At 42.9% G+C, this 13,030-nt stretch overlaps 1 protein-coding gene across 1 annotated transcript; it reads left to right on the forward strand.

The window, feature by feature from the left end:
- Positions 1-3,068: 3,068 nt before the first annotated feature.
- SRSF3 (serine and arginine rich splicing factor 3) lies at positions 3,069-12,190 on the forward strand. The gene is made up of 6 exons (XM_003276899.4): positions 3,069-3,328; positions 5,558-5,765; positions 7,608-7,742; positions 9,925-9,963; positions 10,480-10,566; positions 10,721-12,190. The coding sequence occupies exons 2-6, from the start codon at positions 5,560-5,562 to the stop codon at positions 10,746-10,748; spliced, it is 495 nt and encodes a 164-aa protein (XP_003276947.1). The 5' UTR covers positions 3,069-3,328; positions 5,558-5,559; the 3' UTR covers positions 10,749-12,190.
- Positions 12,191-13,030: the final 840 nt, after the last annotated feature.

Below are 13,030 nucleotides of genomic sequence, written 5' to 3' on the forward strand. Positions count from 1 at the left end.
GCGAAGTTTACTCCACTGCCCTCCTGCCTGGGTAAGAGAGCAAGACCCTGTCTCAAAAAAAAAAAAAAAAAGAAAAAGAAAAAAAAAAAAAGGCCAGGTGCCGTGGCTCATGGCTGTAATCCCAGCACTTTGGGAGGCAGAGGAGGGTGGATGGCTTTGAGCTCAGGAGTTCTAGACCAGCCTGGGCAACATGGTGAAAGCCTGTCTCTACAAAAAATACGAAAATTAGCTGGGCATTTGTGCTCACGCCTGTGGTCCTTGTTGTTGGGGAGGCTGAGGCAGGAGAATTGCTTGAGCCCGGGAGGTGGACGTTGACGTGAGGTGAGATCGAACCACTGTACTCCAGCCTGGGTGACAGAGCCAGACCCAGGGTCTCAAAAATAAATAAATAACTAAAATAAACAAATATGTATTGCTTGACTGCTGTATCGTTTCCAAGCCCTGGGGATGCAGGTGTGACCACAACTGGCCAAAGTGACAAAACCTAACAGCTGTAACGCTGCAAGCCTGGAGTTATTTTATACAGAGGAAACAGAGAGGTTAAACGTTCTTCTCAGGACGCTTCAGCCAGTAACTAGCAGTGGGGGCTGGGGCCAAATCCAGGACTGCCTGACTCCAGAGCCTTTGATTTGATAGAAGGAAAGAAAATGAAAAAGAGGAGAAAAGCTTACATAGAGGAGGGGAACAAATCAAGGCAAATATAAGTGAGCCAGAAAAAAAAAATCTTGACGAGAGAGAAATAAGAAAACGTTTGCTAGGATCCCCTTCCCCCCTTTTACAGGTGAGGAAACTAGGCTGAGATGTAATAAATCTGTATTTTTTCCCCCACTGCATATAAACCTTCTATTATTTATTTATTTATTTATTTATTTTTTTTTTTGAGACAGAGTCTCGCTGTCGCCCAGGCTGGGGTGCAGTGGCGCTATCTCGGCTCACTGCAGGCTCCACCCCCCGGGGTTCACGCCATTCTCCTGCCTCAGCCTCCCGAGTAGCTGGGACTACAGGCACCCACCACCACACCCGGCTAATTTTTTGTATTTTTAGTAGAGATGGGGTTTCATTGTGTTAGCCAGGATTGTCTCAATCTTCTGACCTCGTGATCTGCCCGCCTCGGCCTCCCAAAGTGCTGGGATTACAGGCGTGAGCCACCGTGCCCGGCCACCCAAATAAACCTTTTAGAACCACAATAAAAGGTAAGGCTTCAAAAGAAAAATACCTGGGAAAGTTAAAACATACTAACTGGCTGGCCGGGTGCTGTGGCTCACGCCTGTAATCCTAGCACTTTGGGAGGCCGAGGCGGGCAGATCACCTGAGGTGGCGAGTTCAAGACCAGCCTGACCAGCATGGTGAAACCTCGCCTCTACTAAAAATACAAAAATTAGCCGGGTGTGGTGGCAGATGCCTGTAATCCCAGCTACTCAGGAAGCTGAGGCAGGAGAATCGCTTGAACCCGGGAGGCGGAGTTTGCAGTGAGCCGAGGTCGCGCCATTGCACTCCAGCCTGGGCAACAGAGCGAGACTCCATCTCAAAAAAAAAAACAAACAAACAAACCAAAAAAAAAAAAAACAGTGTAAAACAGAATAATTGGCATATCTTTCAGCTAAGAGGGAATAAATAAAAACAGGTCCTTTTTCTCTCTCTCTTTTTTTTTTGAGACGGAGTCTCGCTCTGTCGCCCAGGCTGGAGTGCAATGGCATGACCTCAACTCACTGCAACCTCTGCCTCTCGGGTTCAAGCAATTCTCCTCTCTCAGCCTCCTGAGTAGCTGGGATTACAGGTGCGTGCCACCACGCCGGACTAATTTTTGTGTTCTTAGTAGAGATGGGGTTTCACCATATTGGCCAGGCTGGTCTTGAACTCCTGACCTCAGGTGATCTGCCCGCCGTGGCCTCCCAAAGTGCTGGGATTACAGGCGTGAACCACCGCACCCAGCCTTTTTCTCATTTTTTTTTTTTTAGAGCAGATATAACAAGTAAATTTAGCAATATGTCAGACTAGACTGAAAGGGGGTTAGGGTGGGGGTATATTTGGGGGCAGGAGACTAGCTGAACTGTTCAGGAGATCTTGGTGATTTTTATTTTCTTCCTTTTTTTTTTTGACATGGAGTCTCGCTCTGTGGCCCAGGCTGGAGTGCAGTGAGTGGTAGGATCTCAGCTCACGGCAACCTCCGCCTCCTGGGTTCAAGCGATTCTCCTGCTCTCAGCCTCCCAAGTAGCTGGGATTACAGGCGCCTGCCACCACGCCCGGCCAATATTTGTATTTTTAGTAGAGACGGAATTTCACCATGTTGGCCAGGCTGGTCTTGAACTCCTGACCGCAAGTGATCCGCCTGCCTCGGCCTCCCAAAGTGCTGGGATTACAGGCGTGAGCCACCGCACCCGGCCCTAGGGGATTTTTCTAACCCAATCAGTCTGTCTCCTCTTAAAGTTAATTATTCTTGCGGCTCCGTCTTCCTAAGGGAAGTGGCCTGGACAAAACACATGCCAGGCAGTGCAAGGGCTGCTAGGAGAAAGGCTCGAGATACCCCTCCTGGCATTCGCTTGGGGGCCCAGAATTTACATTCAATCTTCTTCAGAAACTTCCCTTTCCCGGTGTTTGCTAAAGGTGATAGTTTCCAGGTCACCTGACCGGTCTCCTCTGCTGTCGGCGCCAAGTCCTGCAAGTTTGCGTGAGAGGCGCGAAACCAGCCAGAGTTGGGCAAACTTTCCAAACCAGGCTTTTCCTTCAGTGTGGAATCCAGGCGGCCACAGTCTGGTGCCAGCTGGGTCACAAACAGCTCCGTGACCTGTTTGTAAACGCGATGCTCCTAGTTCCAGCCTAACCGCTCACAAGGGTGAAACACTTAATTAATTCATCTCTTAATCTTGTTAGGGGCCAACTCTCCTATTAGTGTTTGAGCGTGACGGCGACGGTGCTGTTTATGAAGCCCCAGCTTATTTGGAGGTGAGGAAGACGTGTCTGTGGGTAACTTGGAGGTCGACAGACCGAGAGGAACGCTCGGGGGAGCCCCAGGCCTGTTACAACGAGCGCGCGCCGACGCACGTCTCCACCCACCCGGCCCAACCGCCAGGGCGCGCTCCCAGCAACCGCGGCTTTTGCTGCGTTTGTAGCCACTACGTCAGGGCCTCTTCTGCTTCTCATTGGGGGAGCCCGTCCAATCACGTGATTCCAGTATGGCGTATAAATAAAGGCGAGGAGAAGGCCGTGGTCCGCCATTTCGTGGACGCCGGGTGAGCGAGAACCTTGGTTGGTGTCGGGCCGGAGGAAAGCGGAAGACTCATCGGAGCGTGTGGATTTGAGCCGCCGCATTTTTTAACCCTAGATCTCGGTAAGAGACCAGCGAAAGAGGGAGTGAGGTGGAAGTGGAATTTAACCGTACCAAGGAGGAGCCAGGCCCAACGGCGGCGCCAGATTGAGACAAAGAGGCGCCGCCGCCATTTTGTGACGTTCAGCGCGGGGCGGTGGCGGGGGCTCCCGGCCCACCAGAGGGTTTCCTCGTCTTGGGGTGGAGGTGTTTATATTCCTCACTGGGGCATGGGCCAGGATAGGGGGTTACCCGGGAGTTGGGAACCACAAAGGGGAGCCGAGAGCCGAGTTGTATTCCAGGTCACGGCCTTTTTATTTTTATGGCGCCTTTTTTTTTTTGGCCCCTCATTTAATTGGGAAGCTTCTCAGAGTGTTTTTGTAAAGTCACTAACCAAGACCGAACCTTTCAGTTCATATTAAATGGCCCCCGTAATCACCTTTACTTTCATGTTTCAGATTTTGCAGCCTGAATCTAATCACCTTTTTCTAAGACCGAACGATCTTCCTTGAACTTAAGATTCGTTCTTTCGGCCGCTTCCTGTTAAGATGTAGGCTTAAGACAGGTGCCAGTAGTGTTTTTAAAAATTTTCACCAGTGGTTTGGTCTTAGAACTAACTCCTGGGCACAGGGTGTGGTCACGGCAAATAGGATGTGTCTGGACTGGGTGTTTTAATTAGACAAGCCCAGAGTAAGAAGAACGTGGTGTTTATGGAAAGCACTTCAGCTGACTTATTGAGTAGATGGTTTTTACGTAATTGAAACTAGTCTACAAGTTTATCAGATTCATCGCCGAAGTGACTTAGTAATAAAGCTTTATCAAATATAAGTCCGCCAAGGAAAAACAAAATAATAAGTCCCCAAAGTGCAGTAAATTTTTTAGTAGCAAATATCTCTTTGTAGTTTTTTATTAAAGTGAAATTATCTTAAAGTGGTATTTAGTATATTCAATGTTGTGTAATCATCACTTACACGTAGTTCCAAAACATTTCCGTCACCTCCCCCCACCAGGAGACTACTACCCATTGAGCACTTACTCCCAGTTTCCCTGTCCCCCTTCCTCTAGTCCCTGGCAACCACTAATCTTCCTGTCTTTCTGAACTTAGCTATTTTAGATATTTAGTATTTATGGAATCATGTGTACTTTTATGTCTGGCTTCTTTAACTTAGCGTAATGTTTTCAAGATTTTCCAACGTTGGAGTATTTGTCAGTACATCATTCTGAATAATACTCATGTCTATACCACATTTTGCTTATCCGTTTCTGTTGACGGACGTTCGGGTTAACACCTTTCGGTTACTGTGAGTAAGTGCTGGTATGAGCTTAACATTTTTTAAAAAACTGGAAAGTTGGTCTCGTTGCTTGATAAATTTACTGCGTAAGACTTTGGTCTGTCTAATGACGTGATAGTAGCCTTGTTCCTATAGTTCCAAATGACCAAAATAGGTGTTATTTATTTATTTGTTTATATTTTTTTGGCAATGGAATCTCGCTCTGTCGCCGAGGCTGGAGTGCAGTGGCGCGATCTCGGCTCACTGCCACCTCCGCCTCGCGGGTTCAAGCGATTGTTCTGCCTCAGCCTCCCGAGTAGCTGGGACTACAGGTGTGCGCCACCATGCCCCGCTAATTTTTGTATTTTTAGTTGAGACGGAGTTTCACCATATTGGCGAGGCTGGTTTCGAACTCCTGACCTCGTGATTCGCCCGCCTCGGCCTCCCAAAAGTGGTGGGATTGCAGGCGTGAGCCACCGCGCCTGGTCCATGGGCATTTTTTTAAAAGTGAAAATCGTTGGCCTTATTTTTATTAAAGCTGGTAAGTTTTGGCTTATGTAGGCACTTTGAATTATTTGCCTGGTAGTATAACCTTAAGGATTAGCTTTCTTTATCATTGTTTTATTTGGTTTTGAGTCCCCAACAGAACTCTTCTCTATTTTTCTAGAAATGCTTTATATTGGGGATTAAATGAAATAACAGGTTAAGGCTCTTAACTCACGGCCCAGTTCTCAACGTTCCGAGGAAGCTGTTTTTTCTTCACTAATTGCTGGCTTCCTGAGGGTTACGAGTAAAGATTATGGGGGAATGGGTGCTTAGCAGTAACATTTCTTGTTTGGTTTCTAGCATTTTGGAATTTTTTTTTCTCTTTACGTGCTACCTTAAACTCTTTTGTTCTTTCGAATGGAATTCTTTCTAAGGATCTGTGGTTTTAACTGTAGATGTTTAGATGGATGAATGTTTTTGGTATTTTTCATTACAGAAATGCATCGTGATTCCTGTCCATTGGACTGTAAGGTTTATGTAGGCAATCTTGGAAACAATGGCAACAAGACCGAATTGGAACGGGCTTTTGGCTACTATGGACCACTCCGAAGTGTGTGGGTTGCTAGAAACCCACCCGGCTTTGCTTTTGTTGAATTTGAAGATCCCCGAGATGCAGCTGATGCAGTCCGAGAGCTAGATGGAAGGTGATTTAATGATTACACTGATATAAATGTGTTGCTTGTGGTTTTCATATTTAAAATCTACAGGATATGTGGCTATTAGATGGCTTTCCCAATCATTGGCCAATGGTATCTAAAGATACAATTAGCTCTTTTTTTTTTTTGGAGACGAGTCTTTCACTGTCACTAGGCTGGAGTGCAGTGGTACAATCTCGGCTCCCCGCAACCTCGGCCTCCGGGGTTCAAGCGATTCTCCTGCCTCAGCCTCCTGAGTAACTGGGACTACAGGCGTGCGCCATCATGCGGGGCTGATTTTTGTATTTCTAGCAGAGATGGGGTTTCACCATGTTGGCCAGGCTGGTCTCGAACTCCCGACCTCAGGTGATCTGCACGCCTCGGCCTCCCAAAGTGCTGGAATTACAGGTGTGAGCCACTGTGCCTAGCCAGGATCAAATATTTTTAAAAGTAGTTATGAACTGATACTTGTTTAAAAAATTGTTTACAAAATGGTTACATGGGTTGGTTGTACCTTTACTTTTATGTGTTTGAAATACTTATTCCAGAAAGTGAATCAGTTACTATTTCCCTTTGTGTTTATAGTGTCCTGTTAGCTGGCTAAGTAAGGCCTGAGTGTTGACCTCCGTGCCCCCACTCCCCTTTCCTCATATTTGGAAATACAATGGGAAAAAGGGTCTGAGTGTTCACTGCAAAGCTGCATGAAAGATTGGTCAATGCAAGCAGGTTGTAGTAAAGTTTTCCAGGGCCCACCTCTTCCCAGTCACTCTCCAAATAGGATAGCTTATCTAAATTTAATGACTGGTTGTATTAAGGGTGAGGAATAATGGTCTTTTTTTTACTACTCTGAGCTATAATTTCTTTTTAAAAAGATGTGTATTTATTATTTAAAAAATAATACAGATGGCGGTCTATGTTGCCCAGGTTGGCCTCAAGCTCCTGGGCTCAAGCTATCCTTCTGCCTCAGCCTAAGTGCTGGGATTACAGGCATGAGCCACCTCACCTGGCCACAGCTGTAATTTCTTCTGCGCTGACTATTGAGGGGAGAGGGTGCTGTAAAATGGCCAAAATGGTTCTGTCTTGTCTTGAACCCATTTTTTACTTGGAGTGGGGCAGGGGGAGACCAATAAATACAGCCTGGTAAATAACTGAAATAAGTGCTGGGACCTCAAGGGAAGAAATCATAATGAAGATACAGGAGAACTTGTTTTTCAAGGATAAATGGATCTTCACACTTTAATTGCAACTGTTAACAAATTAACATTGAGCTCAATAATCAGACTGGCTCTAACAATTAGGTGATAAAATAGAAGTTGACTTCCTTGTGAATTGGTACTTTAGAAAATCCTGTTTAATTTGAAATTAATTGAAATTTTAACTTGAAACTGGGAAACAAGCTTATTTTATTTTTCAAGACAGAGTCTCGCTCTGTCCTCCAGGCTGGAGTGCAGTGGTGTGATCTTGGCTCGTTGCAACCTCTGCCTACTGGGTTCAAGTGATTCTCCTGCCTCAGCCTCCTGAGTAGCTGGGATTACAGGCGTGTACCACCACACCTGGCTATTTTCTGTATTTTTAGTAGAGCCAGGGTTTCACCACGTTGGCCAGGATGGTGTCGAACTCTTGACCTTGTGATCGGTCTGCCTCACAGAGTGTTGGGATTACAGGCGTGTACCACCGTGCCCGGCCAAAGCTCATTTTATATTAGTAAAAATAAGGGAGCTAGAAATTTGATGTTAAATTCCACAGACACTCAGGTGTGTTCTTTGCAGAATAGCCAACTGAGAGTACTTTTGGCTTTAATACATGTCAGAAAGTCAGGCTGTTTTAAGTTTAATATCTTTGCCCCCTCAGAACACTATGTGGCTGCCGTGTAAGAGTGGAACTGTCGAATGGTGAAAAAAGAAGTAGAAATCGTGGCCCACCTCCCTCTTGGGGTCGTCGCCCTCGAGATGATTATCGTAGGAGGAGTCCTCCACCTCGTCGCAGGTACTTGAGAGAAAGCTTGTTTAGAGGTATTGGTGTAATGGAGTAGCTAGTAGGAGCAGGTATTTCTCTTAAAGTTTGTTGGTGGGTTTTAAACTTTGGAAGAATCGGAGGTTTCTGTGAAACAGTTGCTGGGTGTCATTTGGGGTATGTGAGTTGTGCTGAGTGTTGGCTTTTGTCTTTAGGTCACTGTTCATGTTGGTAGTCAGTAACTTCTATCTCGGATCTGTCTTCTAGTTCATCTTTCTAGTTGCATCTTTCCAAATCTTCCCTTATACTTCAGTTTAGGCCTTTTTCCATTTCTTGGCTCCATAATGACAAACATTACATTCAACTCTAGCTCTTCACAAATTTGTGTTTTCTACTACTAGCACAATTGTAATATTTATCAAACAGGCAGCTGTTTTAATGTTACAACTGGTAAAGTAGAAATCATTCTGAAACTAACTTAAGTCACTGACCAATAAAGGGGGCTAAAAAAGAAGTAATCCCAGTCATCTGTTCTTCAATCCCAAATAGGAGAAAATTCAGTTTTTTTTGTAATTGAAAATGGCATCATTCTTGGACCAGGCAGTATTGCCTGGGTGCTAACTCCACATCTCCTCAGACCTCCAAAATAGTTTTCTATAGGACTAAATTTACCTCTCACAGGTGAGTGGAGTCCTTCTAGGAGACAGGAGTTCAAAATCTTGCCCCTTTTGCTATTTTGAAAAACAACAACACACTGTTGCCCATCATAATAAAAGAGTATTTGTTAGCTAATAGATGGTTGTACTGATGGCTTGTTTTTCATTTTTTTTGTGCTTTTTGGTCCATCTATTAATAAAAATGAACCCCGTTACAGAGTCACCATCATGTCTCTTCTCACCACCCTCTGAATCTGCATTAGCCAGTCAACTAGCCCTTTCAGCGTCATGTGACCAGCGCGCCCCATTCAGCTTGGCTGGTGTCGTTTCACATGACCCAGGCTGGCCAGTCGTCAGGTTGCACCGCCCTTTGGTTCCCGAGCATGCTGTTTTCTCTCAGCCTTCTCTCCAACCTTAACCAAATCGGCAGCAGCCACCTCGACCGCCCACACATTCCTGGCCAATCAGCTCAGCTGTTTATTTACCAAATGTCTTCACAACAACTACAGCAGCAGCCTTCGGCTAACAAAAAAGCAGGAAAAATCCACAACACCCCCTTCGCCAACCAACTAAATCCAACGCAACATCTGGCAAAACCTTTTCAGCAAATTCTTCCTGGCCGTCAGTCCGGCAGCCTCACCTCACCATTTCTAGCTTGTTGAAACCCAAAACTAGTAAGTTTTTCCTGCTTATACAGTTTACTGCTGGTTAAAATAAGGAGTAAGCGGCTTAAAGTAATTCTTTTTTCTGGATCAAAGGCTGGCTGTGCATAATTGAATGGTAACGTACATATATATTGCTTGAAAAACTTTTAAGGGTGATAGGGAACTCGTAATATAACTAGGCCTTCAAGTGAAACTTATTTGCATGTGCGAGATGCCAAACTAAAAATTTTAATATCTCTAACAGATTAGCTTTTCTGGCAAAAAATTTGTTGAATCCTATCACCTTTAAATGGTTTTACTAACAGTTTCAAAATTTAAAATTTTGGGGTTGAAGTGTGGGCCAAGCTAAGGTAATTTTGGTAAGCCTAAACACACTCTTAAATGTGACGATCACAAATGCAGTTCTAATGTAGCACTTAATGGCATCAATATTTACACCTACCACGTTTTCACAAAATTACACTATCCACCTGGTACCTAAGTCTTGTCATGGACTTACAGGTTTGCATGGGTTCCAAATACTGGTTTATGGTACTGTTTTTGGAACTACTTGTGGGACTATATTTTGGTGTGGTGTTTGGGTAGTGAAGTTAGTTTGACATGAAGTTTTGCATTGGACAGATCTGCTGTGAAGCATTCTTTGTTAAAGTGAATCCATGGTTGGAATACCTGCTTTTCACTTGAGCTTTTTGTTTCTTAATCCTTCTGTGCCCTTTTTTTTCTTTTCTTTTTTTTTTTTTTTTTTTTCTTTTTTTTTTCTTTTTTTTTTGGACGATGGGTGCCAGTTCTTCGGCACATTCACTGGGCCCAACAGTGAGATTGAAAAGTTGGGAAATGCCTCACGCCATAAATACTAATTGATGATGAGCCTAATTTTCCTGTTTCTGCTTTTAGATCTCCAAGAAGGAGAAGCTTCTCTCGCAGCCGGAGCAGGTAAATGACTACCTTTTTTGGCTACATTCTTAGAAATGGCAGTGTTTCTGCTATTCCTAAACTTTTCCAGATGGCTTAGTTAATGGGAATAAACCTCGGCTTTAATAGTGAATCAAGTTGTAAGGATGAGTCAGCTTTGAATTTTCAAAGGCTTTTTAGAAAGTATTTAATTTTTTTAAAAAAGAGGATCTGTCACCCAGACTGGAGTGCAGTGGTGTGATTATAGCTCATTGTAGCCTTTAACTCCTGGCCTTGGAGTGATCCTCCCTCTTCAGCCTCCTGAGTAGCTTGGACTACAGGCACGCACTACCACACCTGGCTAATTTATGTTTTGTGGAGATGGGATCTCACTTTGTTGTCCAATCTGTTCTCAAACTCTTGGCTTCAAGTGAGCCTCCTGCCTCTGCCTCCTAAAATACTGGAATTATTGGCGTGAGCCACCGTGCCAGATCAAGAAAATATTTACGTATAATTTTATCATACCTCATTGGTCCTAATGTTTTTTCTGTCATTTAGGTCCCTTTCTAGAGATAGGAGAAGAGAGAGATCGCTGTCTCGGGAGAGAAATCACAAGCCGTCCCGATCCTTCTCTAGGTCTCGTAGGTAAGGTCTTTGATAGCTTGTATTTCAGACTTTGCATACATAGTGTGCTAAGGCCTGTCTTCTAAGCCATAAATTTTTTACCTTAAAATTCTATTTTGATATGTCACTGTCACCAAGTTACAGATGTAATGTTTTCTGTTTTTTTTTTTTTTAGTCGATCTAGGTCAAATGAAAGGAAATAGAAGACAGTTTGCAAGAGAAGTGGTGTACAGGAAATTACTTCATTTGACAGGAGTATGTACAGAAGAAAATTCAAGTTTTGTTTGAGACTTCATAAGCTTGGTGCATTTTTAAGATGTTTTAGCTGTTCAAATCTGTTTGTTTCTTGAAACAGTGACACAAAGGTGTAATTCTCTGTGGTTTGAAATGGATCATACGAGGCATGTAATACCAAGAACTGTTACTTTACAATGTTCCCTTAAGCAAAATTGAATTTGCTTTGAACTTTAGTTATGCACAGACTGATAATAAACCTCTAAATCTGCTCAGCAGAAGTGTGTTTTTTTTTTTTTTAATACAGAAACAACTGGCAAAAATTGAACTAAGATTTACTTTTTTTCCATAGCTGGGATATAGGCTGCAGCTACAGTTGAACAAGCAGTCTTTAAAAACTGCTATGAAACACAAGCCATCAGGTAAAATGAAACGCTGCACTATTAAATTAGAGGTTTTTGAAAAATCCAGCTCACTTCCATCCAGGGCAGAGGTTGCCTGGTTGGTATAGAATGTTAAGTTTCAAGAAAGTTTACCTTTGCTTTAGGTCATAACTTCCTTATTTGATTGCTGTATATGAATACATGGCTGTTCATGACATTCTTTATGTGCAAATTTGAGATTTCAAAAATGTGCTGCCAGTTTAAGGGTACATTGTAGAGCCAAACTTTGAGTTACTGTGCAAGATTTTTTTTCATGCTGTCATTTGTAATATGTTTTGTGAGAATCCTTGGGATTAAAGTTTTGGTTACAAATTGTTGTTTAACTTGAAAGCCTGTTTTTCCTTGCAAACTCACGTCTGTGAGCTTGGTACCAAGTCCAGGTATAACATTCCTATTGGAAGCCATACTTATATTTTCTTGTAAAGTGCTTTTGAATTAATAAAATCTTAGCATAATTGTGTAATAGTCAGTTGAACCCACTGTTACCATTGTTCTTATCCCATGGGAAGCAGTTGGTTACACGATTCTTAGAAGAAACAGCTGAGAGCCACTATGGATTAGTCTTCTGAAGTGAAGGGAGTATAGATGTCACCTAAGTGATAGTTAACCCATTTTTTTTTTTTTTTTTAGGCGTAGAAGCCAGTTCAGGGTCCATGATATTTAGTGACTAACATTTTAAAGTATAGCAGCAACCTGGTACTTAAACACAAAGTAAGTTGCCCATTAACAAATGGCTTTTATCTTTAGCATGAAAACTTTCCACAGGTCTAAAAATTGCTTCCATTTTATAATTTGAGGTGTTGCATGGGAATTCTAAGCTGATCCATCATGATGTAAAGTTCACAATATGGTTCAAATGTAACAGTGCAGAATTGAATATGGAGGCATGCATAACCTTCCTCTTAGAAAATGGGAGGAGTTGTAATTTCAGATTTTTGTGCAATTAGATTAAATCATAATGCAACAGTCTTGTGGCTTAGTTTCCTTAAATATGCTCTCTCAAGATAGTTTCGGATTATGCTGTATTGACTGTCTTAAATATGAAAAGTCATTGCATTAAGAGTTCAAGCTAAATGGATATATTAAGATACAGTTCCTAAACAAATTAATTATTTCCACCTTTTATACAAATCTCGGGAGAATTGGTGTCAGGAAGGTTCAGCCTTAAAGTTAAGCATGTTCAAGAAAGACACTTTTCAGACTGCCTGTTTATTTACTGAGAGCTCTGGCATTGGGCATTTTGTCTTTCAGTATTCCCACATAGCCTAAAACCTGTTCCAGTTAGGAACAAGCCAAGATAGCTAAGAAGTTAGGGAAGCCATGCAATATGTCAATTACATTGCTCTTATAAATGGACAACTTATACGGGCATTTTTGGGCAGTATATGACTTCCTTGCAGGCTGTTAAGTTGGAAGGGTTTCTGTAAAAAGGACAGTTACGGGTATAATATGGCCAAGAGAAATAATACAGAACCTGAAATAAAAGTGACTTCACCAGGGAGTTATCCTGACTTAGGTGACTTACAGTCCTAGTTTGCAGTTACTTTAACCAGGAGCCTTAGCACAACCTCAGTACCCTTAGAAACTTTAGAACATGGAAATTATTAAAGCTTTGAATTGCACATTTAGATTGTGGCTATTAGGAAGTTTTAAAGTTGTTGTAATTCCCAAAATAACAGGTCACACTAACCAGTCTTGTCCGTATTCTGGGTTGAGTGTAAAAATGAAAGGAATCACAAAACTGAACTTAGACCTGTGGTTTAAGGATTAAGGTGTTCACTAGAAGTCACTATTACTAATACTTGATG

Source organism: Nomascus leucogenys, chromosome 17 (assembly GCF_006542625.1).
Source record: "Nomascus leucogenys isolate Asia chromosome 17, Asia_NLE_v1, whole genome shotgun sequence".
Lineage (NCBI taxonomy): Eukaryota > Metazoa > Chordata > Mammalia > Primates > Hylobatidae > Nomascus > Nomascus leucogenys.